This window comes from Coregonus lavaretus (genome assembly GCF_964263955.1).
Source record: "Coregonus lavaretus genome assembly, chromosome: 17".
Lineage (NCBI taxonomy): Eukaryota > Metazoa > Chordata > Actinopteri > Salmoniformes > Salmonidae > Coregonus > Coregonus lavaretus.
The window spans coordinates 5,108,837-5,133,909 of record NC_140004.1 but is presented as its reverse complement, the minus strand read 5'-3'; the positions used below and the strand labels follow the sequence as shown (position 1 = coordinate 5,133,909).

At 47.1% G+C, this 25,073-nt stretch overlaps 1 protein-coding gene across 1 annotated transcript in view; it reads left to right on the top strand.

Moving 5' to 3' along the window:
• The window catches only part of LOC311144254 (adhesion G-protein coupled receptor V1-like), a gene marked incomplete at its 5' end in the record, with an annotated part of 183,987 nt that overhangs the window by 44,347 nt on the left and 114,567 nt on the right, over positions 1-25,073 (top strand). The window contains 41 exons of the mRNA XM_084180264.1: positions 1,820-2,193; positions 3,061-3,237; positions 3,799-3,979; positions 4,589-4,782; positions 5,267-5,396; positions 5,712-5,792; positions 6,351-6,490; positions 6,580-7,189; positions 7,326-7,541; positions 7,679-7,894; positions 8,826-9,070; positions 9,194-9,375; positions 9,520-10,340; positions 10,428-10,637; positions 11,399-11,529; positions 11,671-11,770; positions 12,048-12,227; positions 14,164-14,333; positions 14,683-14,770; positions 15,075-15,098; positions 15,781-15,859; positions 16,297-16,435; positions 16,602-16,743; positions 16,937-17,202; positions 17,421-17,596; positions 17,733-17,860; positions 17,974-18,155; positions 18,834-18,980; positions 19,199-19,279; positions 19,483-19,744; positions 20,288-20,410; positions 20,847-21,069; positions 21,269-21,473; positions 21,649-21,795; positions 21,988-22,243; positions 22,610-22,812; positions 23,430-23,606; positions 23,841-24,023; positions 24,182-24,361; positions 24,473-24,637; positions 24,769-24,889. Coding sequence (XP_084036390.1) covers positions 1,820-2,193; positions 3,061-3,237; positions 3,799-3,979; positions 4,589-4,782; positions 5,267-5,396; positions 5,712-5,792; positions 6,351-6,490; positions 6,580-7,189; positions 7,326-7,541; positions 7,679-7,894; positions 8,826-9,070; positions 9,194-9,375; positions 9,520-10,340; positions 10,428-10,637; positions 11,399-11,529; positions 11,671-11,770; positions 12,048-12,227; positions 14,164-14,333; positions 14,683-14,770; positions 15,075-15,098; positions 15,781-15,859; positions 16,297-16,435; positions 16,602-16,743; positions 16,937-17,202; positions 17,421-17,596; positions 17,733-17,860; positions 17,974-18,155; positions 18,834-18,980; positions 19,199-19,279; positions 19,483-19,744; positions 20,288-20,410; positions 20,847-21,069; positions 21,269-21,473; positions 21,649-21,795; positions 21,988-22,243; positions 22,610-22,812; positions 23,430-23,606; positions 23,841-24,023; positions 24,182-24,361; positions 24,473-24,637; positions 24,769-24,889 — 8,055 coding nt within the window. The remainder of the gene's footprint in view (positions 1-1,819; positions 2,194-3,060; positions 3,238-3,798; positions 3,980-4,588; positions 4,783-5,266; positions 5,397-5,711; positions 5,793-6,350; positions 6,491-6,579; positions 7,190-7,325; positions 7,542-7,678; positions 7,895-8,825; positions 9,071-9,193; positions 9,376-9,519; positions 10,341-10,427; positions 10,638-11,398; positions 11,530-11,670; positions 11,771-12,047; positions 12,228-14,163; positions 14,334-14,682; positions 14,771-15,074; positions 15,099-15,780; positions 15,860-16,296; positions 16,436-16,601; positions 16,744-16,936; positions 17,203-17,420; positions 17,597-17,732; positions 17,861-17,973; positions 18,156-18,833; positions 18,981-19,198; positions 19,280-19,482; positions 19,745-20,287; positions 20,411-20,846; positions 21,070-21,268; positions 21,474-21,648; positions 21,796-21,987; positions 22,244-22,609; positions 22,813-23,429; positions 23,607-23,840; positions 24,024-24,181; positions 24,362-24,472; positions 24,638-24,768; positions 24,890-25,073) is intronic.

The following is a 25,073-nucleotide window of genomic DNA, read 5'->3' as shown; positions in this document are numbered from 1 at the left end:
AGTACAGATGAAGACAGATATGGCATTGGAATAGATACAGTGGGGAAAAAATGTATTTAGTCAGCCACCAATTGTGCAAGTTCTCCCACTTAAAAAGATGAGAGAGGCCTGTAATTTTCATCATAGGTACACGTCAACTATGACAGACAAAATGAGAAAAAAAATCCAGAAAATCACATTGTAGGATTTTTAATGAATTTATTTGCAAATGATGGTGGAAAATAAGTATTTGGTCAATAACAAAAGTTTCTCAATACTTTGTTATATACCCTCTGTTGGCAATGACACAGGTCAAACGTTTTCTGTAAGTCTTCACAAGGTTTTCACACACTGTTGCTGGTATTTTGGCCCATTCCTCCATGCAGATCTCCTCTAGAGCAGTGATGTTTTGGGGCTGTCGCTGGGCAACATGGACTTTCAACTCCCTCCAAAGATTTTCTATGGGGTTGAGATCTGGAGACTGGCTAGGCCACTCCAGGACCTTGAAATGCTTCTTACGAAGCCACTCCTTCGTTGCCCGGGCGGTGTGTTTGGGATCATTGTCATGCTGAAAGACCCAGCCACGTTTCATCTTCAATGCCCTTGCTGATGGAAGGAGGTTTTCACTCAAAATCTCACGATACATGGCCCCATTCATTCTTTCCTTTACACGGATCAGTCGTCCTGGTCCCTTTGCAGAAAAACAGCCCCAAAGCATGATGTTTCCACCCCCATGCTTCACAGTAGGTATGGTGTTCTTTGGATGCAACTCAGCATTCTTTGTCCTCCAAACACGACGAGTTGAGTTTTTACCAAAAAGTTCTATTTTGGTTTCATCTGACCATATGACATTCTCCCAATCCTCTTCTGGATCATCCAAATGCACTCTAGCAAACTTCAGACGGGCCTGGACATGTACTGGCTTAAGCAGGGGGACACGTCTGGCACTGCAGGATTTGAGTCCCTGGCGGCGTAGTGTGTTACTGATGGTAGGCTTTGTTACTTTGGTCCCAGCTCTCTGCAGGTCATTCACTAGGTCCCCCCGTGTGGTTCTGGAATTTTTGCTCACCGTTCTTGTGATCATTTTGACCCCACGGGGTGAGATCTTGCGTGGAGCCCCAGATCGAGGGAGATTATCAGTGGTCTTGTATGTCTTCCATTTCCTAATAATTGCTCCCACAGTTGATTTCTTCAAACCAAGCTGCTTACCTATTGCAGATTCAGTCTTCCCAGCCTGGTGCAGGTCTACAATTTTGTTTCTGGTGTCCTTTGACAGCTCTTTGGTCTTGGCCATAGTGGAGTTTGGAGTGTGACTGTTTGAGGTTGTGGACAGGTGTCTTTTATACTGATAACAAGTTCAAACAGGTGCCATTAATACAGGTAACGAGTGGAGGACAGAGGAGCCTCTTAAAGAAGAAGTTACAGGTCTGTGAGAGCCAGGAATCTTGCTTGTTTGTAGGTGACCAAATACTTATTTTCCACCATAATATGCAAATAAATTCATAAAAAATCCTACAATGTGATTTTGTAGAGAAAAAAAATCTCAATTTGTCTGTCATAGTTGACGTGTACCTATGATGAAAATTACAGGCCTCTCTCATCTTTTTAAGTGGGAGAACTTGCACAATTGGTGGCTGACTAAATACTTTTTTTCCCCACTGTAGGCCTACACCTTTCAGTCAGCATTGTAGCATGAAACCATTCTGGAATGGATGCACTGTACAATACATGCTTGTCAGGTTCTATGTATACAAAAAGCTTGGCTTTTTTGACAGCAGCATGATCACCCATTGCTTGATGTTTTTCTGAGTGTATTCTGCCTCCTGTGTGTGTGTTGCAGGTTCAGCTCCGGTGCGGATCGGCTCGGACCCCTACGGAGAACAGCGCTACACGGGCCTCCTGCAGGACCTGCGTCTCTACCACAGCAGACTGAACCGCTTGGAGATCCACGAGCTCCACGCGCAGCCCACCAAGATGGACCTGAGGAACATCTCTGGCTACCTGCAGTACTGGCAGGACGAGAGGCAAAAGGCCTTTGTGGTGGAGGTGCGGGACGACAAGGAGGAGGAAGGGGAGGAGGTGTTCTACCTGCAGCTGGTGGCGGTCCATGGGGGGGCGCGTCTCCCCCTCCCCCGCCCCACCGCCACCCTGCGGGTGATGAAGAGCGACAACGCCAACGGCCTCTTTGGCTTCACTGGCGCCTGCATACCAGACGTAAGACACGCACACACACATGAGCATGCACGCACACACACGCACATGCACGCACCCGCACGAAAGCACGCGCACGCACACTGTACATGATTTACAGTATAAATGAGAAGCTATTGACGCTATTGAGATGAAATGTAGACCATATTTACCAACTTGACAGACACATCAGCAACAACGATGTACAACACACAGTAGAACGGAGACCGCACTGGCTTTGATCCATCACGTCTCCCGAGAATATGGATATTTTGTTACCTAGAAAGACATGTAATTGAAGCAAGTGGTTAGTGAGTGCATATCCTTGTGCATATTTAACCAGTGTTTACGCCTGGGTGGAGAAAGTGTGCGCTCTGCCCTTTAGGGAGATTGGACACGTGGTGTCTCTAATGGCTCCTCTCATGTAGAGCGACAGATGGCAGAGCAGTCAAGGGCATTCCTATGGAACCAGAGTCCTAGCAGCACAATAGGTGATCAACCAGGGGATGGCATTCCATCAGAACTAGGGTCCCTCTAACGCTGCAAGGGGACAAAGGGACTCAGAGGCATGCGGGGCTATCGGGTGGACTCTCTGCAAATCACATCTTGACTGTGCAGGAATTAGAGGATCCATGAAAGTGTTTTTCTCAAGCCCAAAGGTGCATTTTTTGGAATAAGTGGTGTCATTCTTGAATTGGTAACGAACTACTGTATCTTTCAGTGGAAAACATGACAATGTCAAAAATGATTTTCTTTCCGTTTTATCGAAAGTTTGTGTACAATTTTTATGAGTGTAATGTGACAATATGTTTTAAAATATCCCAATGTCTAGTTGCTTAATTCAGGGAGCATCATTAATAACCAGGTCCTATCTCTTTTCTCTATGGCTAGACGTCAGAGGAAGGCTCCACCATCTCCTGTGTTATTGAACGGATGCGTGGGGCTCTGGACCACGTCTATGTCAACTACTCGGTCACTCAGTTGGACTCAGACAGCCAGGTTCAGGCCAACCAGGACTTTGCTAATGCTAGCGGCTCTGTTGTCTTCCTGCCTGGTCAGCGCTCTGAGGTGAGGGGGAACACCCAGAGTCAGATATATACACACACACACACACACACACAGAGAGAGACACACACATACATACACACATACAGCTCTGGGAAGACTACCCTGCACTCCTCAATCATTCATGAGCTAGGGAAACCCCATTGAGCAATGAGCATGCTCCTTGGTACACCTGTAGAGCAACCCTATACATACAGGAGAACATGCACACACACACGTTGCATATAAATGCAACTGCAAGAAGGTCAGCCTATAGGCAGTTACAAACCAGTCAATATAAATGTTTGACCATGCATCTACATTTCTGTCCATATTGAATCCCAGAAAACTATTTTCATCCATTCAGTGGTGGTGTTGTTGACTTGTAGCCCCATCTAGTGGCTAAAAGGAAAATGTTGTTGTGGTATCAGGTGCCTGCTAATGATTAGGCTTAGCCTCAAATCCCACTACAGAGATCAAAGCCTGCAAACACATTATGGATATCTACACTAGGACTAATTTTAGATTAAAATCTTCACTCTCATGTGTCTCTCATGTGTTATGACATCTCCCTGCGTCTCCCAGGTCCTGAACCTGCTGGTGCTGGATGATGACACCCCTGAGTTCGCTGAGTCCTTCCAGGTCACCCTTGTGTCAGCTGAGTCAGGTGACGGGAAGCCAGGCTCTACCCCCACCAGTGGGGCCAGCATCGACCCTGACAACTCAGCCACCACTGTCACCATCACGGCCAGCGACCATCCCTATGGTACAGAGAGAGACGCACACAAACACACACACATCACTGTGCCACCCCACTAGAACCTCAAACAGATACCCATCTTCCCAGATCCCACCCTTAGTTGCACTAATCAAGAACTGCAGCTATCTGCACAGTCACATAGTTAAAGGGATAGTTTAGTGCTAGCTGTACTTCTAGTCTTTGTGCTAAGCTATTTAGCATGAGGCTCACGAAACTAACTCTAACTTCCTTCATACTGGACGCAGATACATCAAAATGGTATCCACGAGTTCATCTGACTCTGCAAAAATCCCGAACTATCCCTTTAAGAGAAACATAAATTAACTTACAAGCTACTTGAAAGGTTCAGCTTCTGGCATGACTTGAAAACAATGTAACAAACTGCTATTGGTGTTAGTTAATAACTGCCTGTTATACATATGTCATCACAGACACAATGGAGCCGAAATAATTGATCACTCCAAGTTAAGGATGTTCCCACGTTGCGAATGTATGGTGAACATTTCATGGATTGAGCCTCACTCGCTCTCATAATCTCTGACAGGCGTATTGTTTTTATGAGGCTAGATGAGCAGCTGTTGTGAGTACTGGTACCCCTCTCTCTCTCTCTCCCAGGTCTGATCCAGTTCCAGTCCAGCCTGCCAGCTGAGGGGATGATCCGCCCAGCAACAGAGCCTGCCCATGTCACGGTCAATGAGGAGGACGGAGAGGTCCACCTGCTGGTGGCCAGGGCCCAAGGCCTGCTGGGAAGAGTCATGGTCGGCTACAGGACCTCACCGTTCACTGCAGTCAGCCCAGAGGACTATGAGGTCATTTCCAGCCTTCCTTATCCCGCAGACCAGGGGCTCAGGCAGACACAGGGATGGATGGTTACTGGAGATCTATGAATTCTCACACAAATCACCTTTAGAAATCAATGCTTTATAAAGCGTGATTTACTTATGTATGTTTATAAGGATTCGACCCATAATAATGTCCTATTCCATCCTTATACTTGGCTATCTGCTGCGCTTTTATTTTGAAATGATGAAGACAATAATAAGATGATAATGGATGACAATTCCAGTGTGTTTGAGTCACTAGACGCAGCCCAATTCTGACCTGTTGCCCAATTATTGTCAAAAAAAGCTGATCTGATTGGTTTTTAAAAATCAATGAGTGGAAAAATATCAGAATTGGGCTGCCTGTGTCAACACAGGTAATGATAGTGAGCTTATGCTAACTACCCAAGCTAACCTCTACCTGATCTGTTCTGTACCTGATCTGCCTGCACCTGTTCCATGGCCCAAACAGGACTCAGATGGCTTGCTAGACTTCCTGCCAGGAGAACGCTTCAAGTACATTAATGTGACGGTCATAGACAACCCTGTGCCAGAGCTGGACAAAGTGTTCAGAGTGGAACTCTACAATCCTGACGGAGGAGGTAAGAGACACAAATACCATTGGTTGATTAATTGATCGGCCAATTGGTGATGATCTTCTTATCTCCTCTTCTCTTACTTCAGATAATTGTTAAAGAGTTCACCTTCCTATCCTGTAGTCATATCCTTCAGTATTTCCCATCCCTAAGATCCTGTTCTAACTGCTCCTTTGCCTGTGTTCTGTCACATTGTGTCCTTGTGTGCTCCTGTGTGCTCCTGTGTGCTCCTGTGTGCTCCTGTGTGGTCTTGTGTGCTGTGCTCCCCAATGATCCCCACTCCTCTGGTGTGATCTGGTGTGATCCTGTGTGATCCCAAAGTGGATCAGTTCCTTCGGAGTGAAGGCAGTGGCAGTGGAGAAAGTGACACTGAGTTTTTCCTCCCGTCCTCTCACCGCCGTGGTAAGATCACCTTCCCCTCCCCCACCCCCTCCCATCCTTTTAGACTCTACCGCTCCCCCTAAGCCTATGTATTGCTGTGTGTGTGTGCCTGTCTTTGCGTGCTGGTGTGTGTGCCTGTGTGTGAATGTGTGTGTGTGTGTGTGTGTGTGTGTGTGTGTGTGTGTGTGTGTGTGTGTGTGTGTGTGTGTGTGTGTGTGTGTGTGTGTGTGTGTGTGTGTGTGTGTTGCATGCCTGCATATTCGTGTGTATGCTATTTACATTGCAATGGGGCCAGTGAGCAGTGACCAGGGAGATTGGTGTGGGAAAGCAAATAGGCATTCTATTGAGTGGAGGGCAGCAGTGGTAAGTGGTGAACCGAAATGTCACAGACACCAAGGCTCATTGTTTCTCTGTTGGGGTCCACCCTCAACCTTATTAAAAACCCACAATGCACTGCAGTGTTCAGTGCTATTATTTCAAGTGGATCAATAGAATTCAACTTCGATTACTAATTTTAACAAATTGTAACTATGAAAATAAGGGCAGCCTTTACAGTTGTGTGACGGTTTTTCTATATAGCCAGTCTGGGAGTCGCCTCCCATATCACCGTGACCATCGCTGCCTCTGACGACGCACACGGAGTGTTCCAGCTGAGCCAGGACTCACTGTCTGTCAACGGCACCGAGCCTGAGGAGGGACGCAGCACTGTGCTCCTGCAGGTCAGTGTGTGTCTGTCTGTGTGTGTGTCTGTGTCTATGTGTGTGTTCCCCTGACAGTAGGTTGTAAACTCTCTCTTTACCCGTATCAGGTGGTGCGGTCATTCGGTGCCCTATCCAACGTGACTGTATTTTGGGAGGCTGAGGACAGCTCTGAGGAAGACCTCATCAGCAGGGCCGGGAACATCACCTTCCACGTGGGCCAGACCAGAGGGGAGATTGAGCTCCAGGTGGCCCAGGACGAGGTGCCGGAGCTGGACAAGAGCTTTGCCGTGTCCCTGGTCAACGTCTCCCATGGGCGTCTGGGTGTGAGGACTGAGGCCTCTGTGACAGTGCTGGCCAGTGATGACCCCTACGGAGTGTTTGTGTTCTCAGAGAGCAGCAGGCCGGTGCGCCTGCCCGAGGGCCACACCCTGGTCATCCTCACCATCCACAGGCAGAGGGGGCTGATGGGAAAGGTACGCGTGACGTACGGAACCCTGAGTGAGGCTGATGGCGCCCCCTTCATGACCCCGGGTGTGGGCCGGGCCAGTGAGGGGAATGACTTCGTCCCCCTCCTGGAGTCGGTGGTGTTCACAGCCAATCAGAGTGAGGCTAATGTAACCCTTCGAGTGCTGGATGACGAAGACCCTGAGAGGGACGAGTCCGTGTTCGTGGAGTTGATCAGTGTCAATCTCATAGAAGGAGAGCAGGAGAGACCAAGTAAGTCACTGCCACATTTTCACATCCCAACTATGAATCTCCAGGCCTATAGTCGTCACATGGTCAACATTTGTAGCTGGAATATGAGATTTTTGTCAAACCATACGCTTTTCCATGTTTCTTCTCGCTTTCCTAGTTGCCCAGTCTCCTCGTCTTGGTCCGAAGGCTGAGATCGTGGCCCAGGTGATAGTGGAGGCGAGTGATGACGCCTTTGGGTTCCTGCAGCTGTCTGCCCCGGCGGTCAGTGTAGCTGAGGACTACGTCGGACCCATCATCAATGTGACACGCATCGGGGGAATTTTTGCTGATGTGTCCGTGAAGTTCAGGGCCGTACCAATGACTGCCAGAGTTGGTAAGTCTGGTCTACGTTTCATCTCAATAGTGTATGTTATATTGTTAAGCATGTACAGTGTGTGTGTGTGTGTGTGTGCGTGCGCATGTCTGTAATAATGTGTGCGTGTGTGTGTAACAATGTGTGTGTCAATGCAGGTGACGACTACAGCGTAGCGTCTACTGACGTGGTTCTCCTGGAGGGGGAGACCAGTAAGCCTGTTCCCATCTACATCATTAACGATGTGATTCCTGAGCTGGAGGAGACCTTCCGCATCGAGCTGCTCAACGTGACCACAGGGGGCGCTCGACTGGGGGAGCTCACTCGCACCATCATCACCATCCTACCCTCTGATGACCCCTTTGGGGCCTTCGGTTAGCTCACGTCTCTCTCACACACAGAAATGCACTCATGTTAGCTGATAATTGCAACAACAACAAAAAAATGAAAAGCCGATAGATAAAATTGTTGCCGGCCAGATTTCCTGGAGAAAAAAAATCCTGCAGAGAGGGGTTTCTCTCTCCAAAACAGAGTAAAGATGGCCTCAAGATCACGTCTTCTTGACGACAAGTAACGAGGCTGATGCGCATCGCAAGCTGCTCTAAGGAGTTGGACAGTTTTGACTTCCCAAAATCAGCGGCTCACTTTGAGCAGGCCATGGTCCGCCGCAAACGCAAGTAAATTAGATGCAAGTTATTGTGTTCGGAGACAGCCATGTTTTCTTATTTATTCATAAAAGTGTTCATACAAATACCATATAGGACAGGTCGATCGCAAATTATATTATAAAAATAAGATATTTTGAAGTTGTGTTTTATTGCTGTGGGCGACTTGTTCTTCTAGCCTAAATGTTTTTTCAGTTTTTTTTAATGATATTAATTTATGATTTATAGCAGGGGTGAAGATGCAATGGGTAATATTTTGCTTTTCAATAAAACCTGTCATGTTGGTATAAGAACATCGTTCTACTTTATTTTAGTACAAGTTTAAAGGCAAATGTTTTATTCTTTTAAAAAACATAATCTAAATATGATTTCTGTCATTCTGAGCACCGCGGGTGGACAACCTAATGGGTTACGCACCCAGTGCATATAGATGTTCGGTAAATCAAAATAAATATTTTCCTAACGAAACCTTGCCACACACATATGTAATTGCTCATTCAAATCAGATTATAGGATATGCACAATACTGACTACATCAGAAAATGGTCCACTGTATTTTAGTCTAAAAGAAAATTCCAGCATGTTTCCTTTATCAACAAATGACATTAGACCTCATAAAGGTACTGTTTGTGTTCCCTAGTATTTCAGGCTGCTCCTGTCACCATAGAGGAGCCAGTGGCGAACTCCTTTGAGGTGACACTGCCCATAGTGCGTAATGCTGGGACCATAGGGACCGTGGCTATCCAGTGGCGAGCCACGGTCAACGGCAAAGCAGCAGTAGGGGACCTCCGGCCTGTGTCAGGAGAGGTCATCTTTGCGCCTGGAGAAACCATTAAGACGTTGAATGTCGAGGTCCTAGCAGACGATGTGCCGGAAATTGAGGAAGTAGGAAAGCAATCTTCTTTTTTGCCAAACAAAGGATTTTTATAATGATATGTACTATATAATATATAGGCCTATATAATATACAGTATGTCATTTTTCCTCTAAATGTTCTGTGCTTTTCAGATAATCAAGGTGGAATTGACTGGTGCCACTAATGGAGGAAACCTTGGAATAGACAATACAGTCAATATCATTGTCCCAGCCAATGACAACCCGTATGGGACGGTCTACTTTGACCAGTCTGTGTATCGAGTGCAGGAACCTCTCGAGGGAATTTTTTTGGCCAACATTACTGTCCGTCGAAGGTTTGTCCTTTAGTTTGAGTTCTATCCTCTTGCATCTTACCTTGGAATTTGCAGTGAATCGACATATTGCTACTATTCAAACAGAATTCTTAACTAACTCTCTCTCACTCTCTCTCTCTCTCTCGCTCTCCTTCATCACATCAGTGGTGGTCATTTTAGCCAAGTTGAGGTCCTCTACAGCACCTCAGAGATCGACATAGTGAGCATGGCCCAGACTGAGGGCCAGGACTTGCTGTTGTACTACAACCCCCCGGTGTCAGGAGTACCCTCTGGCACCCCCCACAGGCCAGTCAACGTCAGCTCTCAGGGAGACCCCCTGGCTGCCTGTGCTGCAGTCTGCCTGAGGGAGCAGACCTGCCAGGCCTTCTCCCTGTCTCTCCCTGGGGGCTCGTCCCCCATGGCCTTCTGCACCTGGGTGACCAGCGGGGCCGCTCAGCTCACCGCGTCCGCCCAGACCCTCACCTATGCCAAAAACACCACGGCCGCCGCCGTTCTCTTCAGCTCGCAGGCCGTGGCGGGTAGCGACTACACCACCATGACAGCACAGACGGCCATCTTGGAAGACGGCTCGGGTGTAGCCAACCTGACCGTTCCCATTCTGACAGACAAACTCCCTGAGATGGACGAGAGCTTCTCCATCCGCATCCTGAAGGTGGAGCTGGTCAACTTGACTGTGGCTGGGAAGAACCTGCCCTCCATAGGGCAACCGGACAAGGCAGTGGTCACCATAGGCATGAACGGCGATGCCTTTGGGGTGTTTCTCATCTACAGCCTCAGCCCTAACGCTACAGAGGATGGGATCTATCTGGAGGTGAGAGAGGAGCCGCGCGTCTCAGTTCCCCTGGTCATAGAGAGGAGGGGAGGCAGCCTAGGACAGGTGACAGTTGAGTGGAGGTTCGTGGGCGGAATGGCTACACCCAACACTGACTTCACCGGGACGGGGGAAACACTTGTCTTTGCCGACGGTAGGTTTAAAATCTAGTACTACATAATGCTTTTTGGATATGAATGTTATTTTGATTTACAGTATATTGTGTTCTCTCCATCCAAAGGCGATTTGAAGAAGACCATTGAGATAGTGATTGTGGATGACTCGGAGCCAGAGGACAGCGAGACCCTGATGGTTGGCTTGGTGAAGACGGCGGGAGGCAGCCGGATCCTGCCCAGCTCGGACACGGTCACCATCGTCATCCTGGCTAACGACAACGTGGCGGGGGTGGTGGGATTCCACGCCGTCTCACGCTCTGTCATCGCCAGAGAGGGTGGGTGTAGTCCAGGTGACCCTGTCAGTCACTTCAATAAAGCAAGCATCAACTTAATCACTGTGTGAATTATTTAGCTCTGCACCGAGCCAGTTTACCAAGCAGCCACTAATGACAAAATGACCTCTGCCTCCCCTGATAAGAACACCTGTCATAATGCATCAGCATAGTACTGTATTAAGCTGAAAATTGCAATTCTCTTCTTTTGAATATCATGGCTTCATGATCACAAATTCATACGAGTGCTGTTTGTAAAGGGCCACACACCTACCATACCTCAGCCTCATCACTTTGCTCTCCGTGGGTTCAGAGACATCCAATGAATTAATGAAGGAATGCAAGGGATAGTGGGAGGAGCATGTTGCAACAGGTGGCACATGTAGTACGTTTCAGGCATGACAGAGCCCTTCCACTCTTATCTGTGGCAAATACTTACACCACTTCCTAATGGAAAGAGTGTTTCTGAACCACCTAGCTACAGTAGCTAAGGAATGACCTTCGTAAGGCTGTAATCAAAGCCTGTATCCTGGTCTGCTAATCTAAAACAGCAAACTATGGGCAACATTTTGCACAAGGAATTGGCAATGAGAAATAACCTTAACATTTCACATAGACAGGAAGGCATACTGTATAAGCCGGTGCAAGTTCCACGGATTTATGGTATTTTTTGCACAAGCACGTGCTTGACAAATGTTGAGCCATACGTATTACCTTAAAAGGTGACTAACGTGATTGTGTGTGTGTGCGTGTGCATGTTGTAGGGGAGATGCTGTCTCTGCTGGTGACCAGGACAGCTCCTGGTCTGGGGAACGCCACCGTGGACTGGGCCATCCAAGGCCCCCGCGTTGCCAGGACCTTTACACATACCTCAGGACTACTATTCTTCACCGAGGTAAACAAACTGACCAGGGTACCTCCTCAAGAATCGACTTTGACTGGAGTCTGTTTCATGGTGACCATTCCATGTATAGTATTCGGTTCATTCTGGTGTATATGGTACTTGTTGTTCGAGCATCTTCTGTCACTCACACAGGGAACACTGAACACTACCATAGTCCTCCAGCTACTTGAAGACGCAACACCTGAGGAGAATGAAGAGTATAGGGTGGTCTTGTCCAACATCCACACTTATGGTAAATCACATTCTCTGGCCTTGTCATATAAAGATAACTGAACATGCACATTTCAATCTCTCCTATTATGTACTTGGATCTCTATTTATTTAACTTTACTTTAACCATGCTAGTCATTTAAGAGCACGTTTTTATTTACAATGACTGTATGCAGCATGGATCGGGCATAGAGGATACCATAGTCTGTTAGACCCAATAACCTCTAAGGCTGGAAACGAGTGTGACTAGTGTTTGTATGGATATTATCCATCAGTGTTCTGTTCTCCCTGTCCCCCAGGTGTTCTGGTAACGGGTCATGCAGCGCTGGACATCCAGGGGCGCGAGGCGGTGGTTACCGTGGAGACCAGTGACGAGCCGTTCGGGATGCTGAGCATCGCCCCATCCTCCCTCAGACTGAGCACAGAGGAGCGCGACGGCATCCTCAACGTCTTCATCAACAGAGAGCTTGGGGCTTCAGGTCAGTCTGGAATAGGGACTTGAGACTAGCTAGCGGCGACAGAGTTTTTCCTGACAACGTGATCTGACCAGGGAAAACTCCAGGCCTTAATGATGGGAAAATGTGTGACTATACTGTACATTTGATCTATTGTCTCAAAACAACATTAGCCGCATTTGCTGCTATGTTAATTAATCAGATGTCACCTAGTAACTGTTATCAGTTAACTGTTATGCAATCTAATGTTAAAACAAATGTGTTTGTTAACAGCTACAGTGGCTTGCGAAAGTATTCACCCCCCTTGGCATTTTTCCTATTTTGTTGCCTTACAACCTGGAATTAAAATTGATTTTTTGGGGGGGATTGTATCATTTGATTTACACAACATGCCTACCACTTTGAAGATGCAAAATATGTTTTATTGTGAAACAAACAAGAATTAAGAAAAAAAAAACAGAAAACTTGAGCGTGCATAACTATTCACCCCCCCCCAAAGTCAATACGTTGTAGAGACACCTTTTGCAGCAATTAGAGCTGCAAGTCTCTTGGTGTATGTCTCTATAAGCTTGGCACATCTAGCCACTGGGATCTTTGCCCATTCTTCAAGGCAAAACTGCTCCAGCTCCTTCAAGTTGTATGGGTTCCGCTGGTGTACAGCAATCTTTAAGTTATACCACAGATTCTCAATTGGATTGAGGTCTGGGCTTTGACTAGGCCATTCCAAGACATTTAAATGTTTCCCCTTAAACCACTCAAGTGTTGCTTTAGCAGTATTGTTAGGGTCATTGTCCTGCTGGATGGTGAACCTCCGTCCCAGTCTCAAATCTCTGGAAGACTGAAACAGGTTTCCGTCAAGAATTTCCCTGTATTTAGCGCCATCTATCATTCCGTCAATTCTGACCAGTTTCCCAGTCCCTGCCGATGAAAAACATCCTCACAGCATGATGCTGCCACCACCATGCTTCACTGTGGGGATGGTGTTCTCGGGGTGATGAGAGGTGTTGGGTTTGCGCCAGACATAGCGTTTTCCTTGATGGCCAAAAAGCTCAATTTCAGTCTCATCTGACCAGAGTACCTTCTTCCATATGTTTGGGGAGTCTCCCACATGCCTTTTGACGAACACCAAACGTGTTTACTTATTTTTTTCTTTAATCAATGGCTTTTTTCTGGCCACTCTTCCGTAAAGCCCAACTCTGTGGAGTGTACAGCTTAAAGTGGTCTTATGGACAGATACTCCAATCTCCGCTGTGGAGCTTTGCAGCTCTTTCAGGGTTATCTTTGGTCTCTTTGTTGCCTCTCTGATTAATGCCCTCCTTGCCTGGTCCGTAAGTTTTGGTGGGCGGCCCTCTCTTGGCAGGTTTGTTGTGGTGCCATATTCTTTCCATTTCTTAATTATGGATTTAATGGTGCTCCGTGGGATGTTAAAAGTTTCAGATATTTTTTTATAACCCAACCTTGATCTGTACTTCTCCACAACTTTGTCCCTGACCTGTTTGGAGAGCACCTTGGTCTTCATGGTGCCGCTTGCTTGGTGGTGCCCCTTGCTTAGTGGTGTTGCAGACTCTGAGGCCTTTCAGAACAGGTGGATATATACTGAGATCATGTAACAGATCATGTGACACTTAGATTGCACACAGATGGACTTTATTGAACAAATTATGTGACTTCTGAAGGTAATTGGTTGCACCAGATCTTATTTAGGGGCTTCATAGCAAAGGGGGTGAATACATATGCATGCACCACTTTTCCGTTATTTATTTTTTAGAATTTTTTTAAACAAGTTATTTTTTTCATTTCACTTCACCAATTTGGACTATTTTGTGTATGTCCATTACATGAAATCCAAATAAAAATCAATTTAAATTACAGGTTGTAATGCAACAAAATAGGAAAAACGCCAGGGGGGATGAATACTTTTGCAAGGCACTGTAAGAATGTGTTGTTGTTCTGTGTTCAGGGGTGGTGAATATCAGCTATGAGACGGTCCGAGGGTCCCTCCAGAACCTGTCACAGGTGGAAGGGGGTGGCGGCCTGGCTGAACCAGGACAGGACTTCCTCCCTGCGTCGGGCTCAGTGACCCTGCAGGACGGTCAGACCTCTGTGGCCATCCCCATCACCATACTAGACGTAAGGCCACCACCAGGGTTGGACTCAATGCCTTTTCAATTCAGTCAATTCAGCAAATAAGTTGACATTCCAATTGCTCAATGTTCCATTTTCCTTGATTCTTCTCTATGCATTTTTAGGGGAATTGGAATTTCAGTTTACTTGCTAAATTGACTGAATTGAAAAATAATTGTCTCCAACTCTGGCCACCACAGCAAACACAGTCATATTTCTCTAATTTGGCTCTGGTGGTACTCTGGTAGGTTAAGTGTAGGATGCCTATTCATTTCATTTGAGTTTTCCTAGAATTCATGCAGTATAAATGTAGCAGACTATATGTCATACAAATTATATACATTTATTTTTCCAGGATGACGTCCCCGAGTTGCAGGAATTCTTCCTGGTCAACATTACGTCTGCAGTACTCATCACCACCCTCTCACCTGCCCCTAAACTAGGTATGCTGGGTTTGGCATAGTCCGAAATGGGCAACTATATATGTTAATCACAAACAAAGCATTCCAAATGTGCATCGTTTTCCCACATCGATCCTATACATCACTTTTAGTTCTATATGTTATTTTATGGGTTTTCCAACCCTTCCCTTTTTTCTGCCCTAAACTTCCTGTTATGTAATATAAATTCCCTTTTCCTGTTCAATTCTGTGTAATTCTATAATCTGTCTTGTATTCTATTCGGTTTAATCTCTTATTTTCTCCTCTCTCCTTTCATTTCTCTTCTTTCATTCTGTGTGATGAGTAGAAGTTGTATATTTTACACTGAAAGGTAACAGATATGTAGTGTTTATTACAGTATAATGCTTTGCATTGTGTAGTATGGCATAATGGCTAATATGCGATTCATTCAACTACATTCAACGGTCACAGTTTTATCATTGATCTGCAAATATATCCAAAATGTCCTTGGCACTACTGCCTCTTGTGTAATCCTAACCATAGCCCATTTTATGAATGGGTAACTTAAGAAAACAATGAGTAGACAGAATACAACACGGACTGGAGAGGCACAGGGCCCATCTGCCTGCCAGCACTCAGTGGCTACGATTCTTCTGATTGATACCTCTATGATTGAGGGGCCATTGGGATTTGGGTCGAGCTGAAAAACACTGTGGTGAGCAGTGGGACGGCCAAACCAAACGCTTTAAATGGCCCTCATGCGGTCTGTGCCCAGAGCGAGAGATAGACAGTCAGGACATTATAAATCAGTCAACACATACTCCAACTTTCAGCTGGCTGCATGTGAGAAGTGAATGGTCCTTGTCTCCTCATCTTGTGCTCCTAATGTAGCGTCAAACAAGTGCTACATATCCTCTTTAGGTGCTCTGGCCCACGTTTTGCTATCATAGTGATCATGCTGAAGCTAATGCTAGTTTTATGATAGTATTACTGGAACAAGACTTTAGGACATGAGCGACCCTTCCCATTGTAATGTTGCCTTTTCTCTTCAGACACCCAGGGTTTGGTGGCAGAAATCAGCATTGGTGCCAATGATGGAATTCGAGGTGTCATTGAATGGACAAACACTAAGTAAGTGGCTCTGTGTTCAACCTCTCATTTACAGAGATCCCCCTCCCCCCTTTTTATCCATCTATGAGATGTACTCTGTTTCTAAGAGCACCTGTGGTTGTGCAGAATTACCCAGAAGCACTCCCTCTACTCTATCACATTTTTCCTCACACTGACTGCTTGGTTGGGAAAAGCCTACACTGCTCTCACCCTTTAGTAGGATCTGTTTTTCTTTCCCCTTTCATGGCTGTAAATCAACAAATCACCCAAGTCACAACATTTTACATTAATATTTTAGTCATTTAGCAGACACTTATATCCAGAGAGACTTACAGTTAGTGCATCCGTCTTAAGGTGGGTGAGACAAGCACATATTATAGTCATAGCAAGTAAATCCTTACTCTCTTACCTCTAGTGGCAGACAAATCTGATGTTTGGTTGTGTGTTTTCCCTTGTAGTTTTGAGGTGAATGAGACCATTGGCGTGCTGAGCCTGGTGGCCTACAGGAGCGCAGGGACCTACGGAAACGTCTCGCTCTTCTTCTATGCTCAGAACCTGGAAGCTCAGCTGGGCCTGGACTACAACGCCACCCCATCGGTGAGGCCACGCCCCTAACCCACTAAACCACCAATCAGAGTTCTTAATGAGTAGGACCAGGAGTTTTCCCTGACCATTTATTCTGACCGGGAAACACTCTGGGCCCCACCAATGAGACTAAACACGTCTTGTCATTGTGAGCTCACACATTTTGTTTGTCCCTCAGATGCTCCACTTCGCTGATGGGGAGAGGCATAAGTTTGTTGAGGTTCAGATCCTTGATGACGTCATCCCAGAGGGAGCTGAAAGGTTCCAGCTGATTCTGGCTAATCCATCGTCTGGGCTGGAGCTGGGAGACAATACCACAGGTAGGATGTGCTGGAAGCCTGTAGCATCATGCATGTTCACTACACATGTTTTATATTGTATTTTATTGAAGGCCATCTTTGTATAGTCTATGTACCTATGGTTTCACAGACATTGTTGATTGATTTCACAAGAATCGACAAGTGCCCTGGTGAAAAATGCTCTCCCTGTCTCCCCTGTCCCATGTCTCCATAGCCATGGTAAGCATCTTGGCCAGCGACGACGGCCATGGTGTCATTTCCTTCAACAGCAGCCAGCACTTCCTGTTAAGGGAACCCACCTCGGTGTCTGGGCTGGGGGAGAGCGTGGCCACCCTGTATGTGGTGCGTGACCCACCCCAGGGCACCTTCGGCACCGTCAACGTCCAGTTCACCATCACAGATGCCAACGAAACGCTGGCCCAGGACGACCTCATGCCCTGGCAGGGCATTGTTGAGCTGGAGGATGGAGTCAGATTCAAGGTGAGGGGGACCATGGACTTCAGTCAGTGTAGAAGATATACAGGAGAACTGATTGAAGATATATTGGAGAATTGAGAATAGATTGAATTGATATATAGGCAAGGGCAAGAATATTTTATTGATGTGTTTCAGTACTTTTAAAGTCAAGGGAGCCTGTAAAGCCCTTTATATTCTCATTTTGACATTCTCTGATGTTCCTGTGTGATGTGATGTTCTAGACTCTGGAGATCTGGGCGGTTCTGGATGCTGAGCCCGAGGTGAACGAGACGTTCACGGTAACTCTGTCCAGTCCAACGGGAGGGGCGCGGCTTGGAGACACACTCCACACACTCATCACCGTGCTACAGAACTCCGCCCCGTTAGGCCTCTTCCGCATCGCACCCTCCCTCAATAGGTGAGCATGGGATCACACACACATGCAAGCACACAAACGCACATTTGCAAGCACAAACAAATGCGTGCACACACACACATGCAAGTATGTATGCATGCACACACATACACTCACACATGTACGTCTATCTCTGCAGGACTGACAGCTCTGTGGTGGGGGAGGAGGGTGGTAGGACCGTGTTCTTGACCGTGTCCCGCAGTAACGGTCTAGAGGCAGCGGTCAGTGTGGAGTGGGAGACCCAGTCGGACACAGCCATTGCCATGGGTAACAGTTAATATCATTACATCCACACTACACAATCCAGTGGCAATTTCCGTTCCGAGTCTGTGTTCACGTGTTTACCATGATATACAGTGATTATACTACTCTATTTTCAGAGGGGAATCTTCCAGTGATGGCAGTGTATCAGATCTTCCCAGAGACCCCCACCTCAAGCTGGTGTTCCCTGGCTGAGGGCACCTCTCCTCTAGCCATGAGGTTGGACAGGCCCTCCCCTGGCGGCTCCACCCAGACCCGCGCCACTCTGTACAGGTGGCAGGGGGTGTTGGTGCCTATACAGGTAATCTAGTTCAAGTTCCGTTTTTTTACTACCCACATTGCAGTCATAGACAATGGAATACATGGATATGGACTAACATCAGAAAATAAACAATTACACATCATTTAGATGAGAAGACTCAAAGGATCTTATTCATTAGGTGGCAGAGGTAGGGTATTTGTTGTATCTTTCAGTCCTGGTGTGTGGAACAGAGAGGAGGTGCGTGCTGCGGGTGGTTCTGCCTATCACTTCTCCTCTACAGGCAGTTAACCAGTCACAGAAAGGGGACTTGTAGAGAGATATGTACTTCATCTGAACATTAGCTTATGTGTAGAGTCAGAGATCAAAGGTCAAACTGCATAGTTGAACTACATAGGAGGCAAAGAAGGAAGAAGGGGTAGGAATGAACATGGGAAGGAAAACATAAACCACCAACCCATAATGCTTTTAGGTAACTGCCTTACTTTGTGTTGCATCCACATATCCATAAGTCAATATCATGATCACTCATGATCGCAAATGTATGATGTCTCTCTCTCTTCCTCTCTCTCTCTCTCTCTCTCTCTCTCTCTCTCTCTCTCTCTCTCTCTCTCTCTCTCTCTCTCTCTCTCTCTCTCTCTCTCTCTCTCTCTCTCTCTCTCTCTCTCTCTCTCGCTCTCTCTCGCTCTCTCTCGCTCTCTGAATCTCTTGTGTTTTCAGTCGGTGTGGATCCAGGACCCTAGTGTGTGTGTGGGCTTCTCTGTGAACGGCTCGTCCTATGTAGCGATCACACACGGAGGCCACTCGGACTCCCCTGCTGTCAACCTCAGCCTGTTCAGAGTGCATCCGGACCTCAACCTTACACTGGTGAAGCCCCTCACTTCTTTGGCTTGACCGTTGTCTATTCATTTGGGGTCCTAATGATTTGTTTTCTACCTGTTAAGATGATGCAAGATCTACATAGTAATCAATCACTCATTGGCCTTATGTTCCTATGATAAGTTCTTTATGACAGGCACTCAATGGCAGTGGCATTATGTTGAGTATTGTATTAATTTCATTCAAATTCAAACATTTCCCCCTAGGAACAAACGTTGGCTGTTGAAGCTCTTGATGTCAAACACTTCTCCGTTGAAAAAAGAGACTACTTGATTGCCTCGAGCCTGGTGAGTTTGGAGGGTAAAATGAACATGACTTGCCATAACCTGTGAGGCATACCGGGACAGTACTACACAGGTGTCATAGATCATGATATCCTCATGCACCACATTACTATTGTCATTCAAATCAAAACGCCCAATGGATAGAGTTCACACCACCTGGAGTTAATTTTGACCAGCTAGTAGCTAACTCTTCCTGTTTCTACCAGGTGTTCGTTCGGACTGGAAGTACCTTTTCTGTCCATCAGAGCCTGGAGCTTCAGGGTGTCCTCAGTGTGTCTCTGTTCTCCCACGGGACCAGTCTCTACCTGGCTGCCTGTGTGGGGAGAGAGACTGAGGACGCCTGTGTACTGTTCCAGTGGAGTGAAGGACACTTCCAGAACCCCAGGCCTCTGCCTGTCAGCAGCAGAGCTCAACAAGTGGAGTCCCTCACCATGGGAGCAGACATTCTCCTATTGGTCGTCACTGAAGGTGACCTCACGTGACCTCCTCTACGAACCATGCCCTTTGTAACCTCTGTATTTGTGTTTGCAATCAATTATCTTCTATGTTGACGTTTTGCTACAGGGCCATTTTGTTGTCACTCAGTGTGCTCTGTAATGGAGTATGTGGTGCAGAGATGGTGTACTCCAGTTATGATACGTAAGGCATAGTTCATGTGTCCTCAGTCCACTGAAGACAAAACATGATCTGTATGCACAGATGGGAGGGAGTAAGGCGCCAAAAGTCCTAATGTATATTGGAGCATGTATTTATGTATGTTTTGATGAAACACCAAGGACCACTATCCACATAAGTGAAGTAGGGAGGCTCTATGCTGTGAGTTTACTGGACGGCTCACAGTAGAAGGCCATAGGGAAACCACAGGCAGGCTCAGGGGGTGTAATTTATAGTAGTTGGGTGTGTCAGCCTGGCCCATGCTTAACATAACCGCCTCGTGAAAGAATAGAGTGCCAACATAAAGCTCTGTGTGCGTGTGTGGGTGGGTGCGTTCATCCGTGTTCCTATCCTCAGGTTCCCCTCCCTCCTGTGAGGTGTTTGTATGGGGACCCCAGCAGCAGTTCCCCCAGCACAGCCAGTCTATCCCCCACCCTGGCCTGGGCTCTGTCCACCCCTTCACCCTACCCTCAGGGATCAGTGAGTACACGCACACACACTGATGGTCAACTTTCTTCACACGGGTCAACTCAGAGACCCTTAAGTATTATCGTTCAATCAATATTATCAGAGTTGCCACTGATTATGACGATCATGAAGATGGTGATGACAATGATGATTATAATGATGATTATAATGATGATTATAATGATGATTATAATGACGACGACCATGTTAATTCAAAGACACCTAAGTACGTGATGCTTATTCAAAGCAACTTACAGTCATGCGCGCATTTTATGTATGGGTGGTCTTGGGAATTGAACCCACTACTCTGGCATTACAAGTGCCTTGCTTTACCAACTGAGCTACAAAGGACCATTTATTCTCAATGACAACTCTTTAACATTTGTAGTCTTATCCCGGTTTCACCACTAAAGATCTGTCTCTGTTTCTCCCTCTGTGTCTCTCTTAGCCCATGTCCTGCTGGCGGGGAGGAATGGCTCAGCGCTGTACTCCTGGAGGTCTGACATCAGCCTGTTTGCCATGGTGCTCAGGTCTCCTCCAGCCTCTCACTTCCTCTCTCTCCCTCTCCCCTACTTCAACACCACCAAGAGCCTCATAGCAGCCACCGAGCCCTCAGGCTCCACCCTGTATGAGCTCACCACGGTCTCCAACCACTCTGACTACATACCCAGGTACGTATGTGCCCCACTGTTCCCACGCTAACCCATCACATTCTGACCAGAGGTATTGATCATTAGTTTGATCAGACTTTGTGCAAATAGTCATTTGCGTTGTTTCGTTGTCACATGAGTCTGTTGTTGCTCCCCCTTCGTTCTTCGTGGTTGTCTTCTCTGACCATTGTCCGTTTGCTCTCTGCCGCCACACTCTCAGCTATGGCGAGTTGCGTTTCGCGCCCGGTGACCGGGAGATGGAGATTGCGGTGAATATCATCGACGACGATGCCCCGGAGGAGGAAGAACAGTTCCGGGTGGGCCTGAAAAATCCCAAGGGAGGGGCTGAGATTGGCTTTGGTGGTCAGATGACCGTGCTTATTCCAACCAATGACGACGCCTATGGAGTCATAGGCTTCGCACAGGTATCCTCCTCTGTTGCTTAACTGTGATTCACAGTGCATTTCAAATTAGGTTTTTGTCACTTGCATTTATATATTTATAAATATATATGTGTTCATGTTTTTGTTAATTGGTGTTCCAATACATTTGAATGGTAAAATCTCTATGATATTACACACTGATGTTGCCTCTCTCCAGGGCTCTCTATCTGTGGAAGTAGAGGAGTTGGCGCAGAGCAACCCTATCTCTCTGAGTGTTGAGAGGAGGAGAGGGACCTTCGGCAGACTGACCGTCCACTGGGCAGCCAACGGCAGTCTGGAAGACATCTTTCCCACGTCAGGAGTGGTGAGGCTCTCTCTCTGTCTTATCTCTTTCACTGAAAATGTAGAAAGAGAGAAATAGAAGAAATACAAAACAACTTATTGATGTGAAATTTATAATTTAGTTCATTAGTTCATTGGTTGTGAATTAACTTCCTGGATTGGCTGAGCTACAGAGGAACTGACATCATCCACCCTCAACTGTTCTCGATCTCAGGTGACGTTTTCTGAGGGCCAGGTGGTGGCTACCATCTTTATGACTGTGGTAGTGGACAGCGTTCCTGAGCTGAGGGAGAGGGTCACCCTTACCCTTATGGATGTCACCACGGTGGGCCTAGACCAGCCCTCCAGGGGGGCGCTCATTGACCCACAGAGGGCACAGGCCCTCCTCACCATCCTGCCCAACGGCTCGCCCTACGGGGTGATAGGCTGGCACCTGGACTCCCAGTACCTCCACACACAGGAGCCCCAGAGTAAGAGGCCAGCTGTTTAGATTGACTTAAAAATATATATATATTAATGTATTCATACAGGTAAAAAATATGTTCAAATGTGGATAGTTAAGAACAATACATATACAAACATCTTACACATCAAGGACAACAAAAAGCCATATTTGAACCATGTCTACTTTTAAAGCTACTGAAGTGTTTGGTTACTTGTCTAAAGTGTATGGTAGGTTGTAATGAGTGGTCACAACTTGATTTGACAAGCGCTATGACATTGGTAGGACTAATTTCTACTCCTTATCCAAATAGTTTCTGTCCTTGCGCAGGCTGTAAGGTTTACGTCTGTTGCCTAACGCTCCTTGTCCTTGTTTGCCTCTGCTTTCACCTCAGAAAGTCCCACTAACGTCACCCTCACCATTGTGAGAGAGCAGGGAGCATCTGGGGAGGTGGCAGTGCACTACCAGACCAGACCGGCCCTGTCCCGGCCCCCCTCCAACCAGGCCAGCGCCCCACAGGACTACACACCCCGGGAGGACACCGTCATCATGAAGGAGCATGCCACCGTGGCCCTCGTCACCATCACTATCCTGCCGGTACGAAAATAATACAATATTACTTTATCGACAAACAATCACCAAGTGTCATCCTGGGACGCCTGAGGACAGTACGGTAGAATCCGCTCTACTTTCCCCTCTTTTCCTCTCCTCTTCTGTCCTCTCTTTACCTCTCCTCTCCCACCCAAGCAGTGTGGTTCTAGATTGGTTCAGCAGACACCCGGGCTTTCTGCCTGTTCTGGGTGTTTTCTGCCTACAGCTAAGATCCATACCAGGCCTAAAACCACCAGTGCTGGGCCTGCCACCGAGGAAACCCACTACTTATCTCCCGTCACCCCAGAATAGATCCGGTCCCAGTAAATTGCAGTGCTGAGTCGCTATTTTAACCTCCACTAATGTTAACTATTATTGTGTTTTGTTTAGACTGAGAGGAAGCTTGAAAACAAGGCCTTGATTTCTATGTGCTCTCAAACTGCCAGCATTTATTAAGGTGGTTTTTGAGAGTAATGTTGCTTCAGAAGTGGAACAAGGACATGCTTAGTAGTTCATTTCTGTGGGTTGTGTGTGTGTGTGTGTTTGTGTGTGTGTGTGTGTGTGCATGCGTGCGTGTGTGCGAATGCGTGCGTGCATGTGAATGCGCACTTGCGTATCCCCAGGACGAGGCTCCGGAGCTGGCTGAGAGTTTCCTGGTGAACATCACAGGCGTGGAGCTGGTGGGGGGGTTGACAGGGGCGGGCCAGCCCAGTGTGAAGAGGCCTGGCATGGAGGTGGCTGAGGTCACTATCCAGGAGAACGACGACCCACGGGGGGTCCTGCAGTTCAGCGTCTCACAGGTCAACCAGAAAAAACATTACACTACTCCCTCCTCATACGTTAGCAATGCTGCTGAAGTATAACACGCCATTCCTTTCTATAGTGTCTCACAACACATTACAACAGTAACTACATGATGCTAGGGTTCAGAGATGATCTGAAAGCTCTATCCAAAGAATGAATAAATACAAATAGGTATTTTAACCCTATTCAAGTGTTAATGCTTCAACAATGTTTCTGTATCGGCTTCTTAGGAAGAGTCCGGAGGGGTCCTGGCCTATGAGGTGCCCCCGCCCGGGAACCTCCTCCGCCTACCTGTGGTGCGATTGGCTGGCAGGACTGGGAGAGTGGTGGTGTACTGGGAGGCTCAGACAATCACTGCCAGCCTCAATGACTTCATTCCTGCTTCTGGGAATATCACCTTTCAATATGGCCAGGTAATGTGATTAAAACTAGGGCCAGAGAGTTTCTCCGGTTAGGTTACGTAGTTAGTTAAGTTAGGTCACCTCACTATGATCCACTCGGTCTAGTTGAGCTTCTATGAAGAATAAGTGGCTTGTATTCCTCAGGTAAAAAACTCTGGTTCTGTTTGCAGGGAGAAGCCTTTATTGACATCAGCATCATGGATGACACAGAGGTGGAGTCTGCAGAGCGCTTCGGTGTGACTCTAATGCGTGTGATTGGTGGAGCCAGACTGGGCGAGAGGACCTCTGTGACCATCACCATCCCCCCCAACGATTCACCGCTGGGCCGCTTTGGCTTCCAAGAGCAGACTGTAAGAGACCCAACATATTGCCCTACAAAGGATGAATACAGTTGTATTACCCAATCAAATACAACTTTATTATAAACCATTATTGTGCTAAACAAACTAATCTCCTTTCAGGTCACTATCAGTGAGCCAGCGTTCAGTAGTGACCCAGCTGCCATGGCAACGCTGACAGTGTTGCGCAGTGCAGGAGGAGAGGGGGCGGTGACACTGGTGTGGCGCCTGGAGGACGCGGCCCGGGACGACCTTTCACCTCTCAACGGAACACTGGTCTTCAGTGAGGTCAGTAGGGGGTGGGGCTAGGGTGGCCAAAGGGGAAGATTGACAATGTTTTGCTCTGCTTGGTAATAATTGATGCTAAATGTACAGTAGTTTGTTGAGAAGACACTGATGTGAGACTTTGTGAACCTCAGACAGAGTTGAGGAAAACGTTGGGGATCCGGGCTCTGGCTGACGCTTTGTTGGAGGGAGACGAGAGCTTCAATATCCAGCTCCTGGCTGCCAAGAGTGGTGCTGTCATCGACCCCATTAACGGTCAGTATCTTTGGGCTTCCTCACTGTGTTTAAACACACATACAGTCTCTGGTCTATGGAGAGGGGAGGAATGAATTTGCCCCTAGAAGCTGATCTGAGATCAGTTTGTCATTTTCAATCCTAATGGTTACAGTTAGGATTGGGGGAGAGTAAGCTGGTTCTAGATCTGTCCCTAGAGGCAACC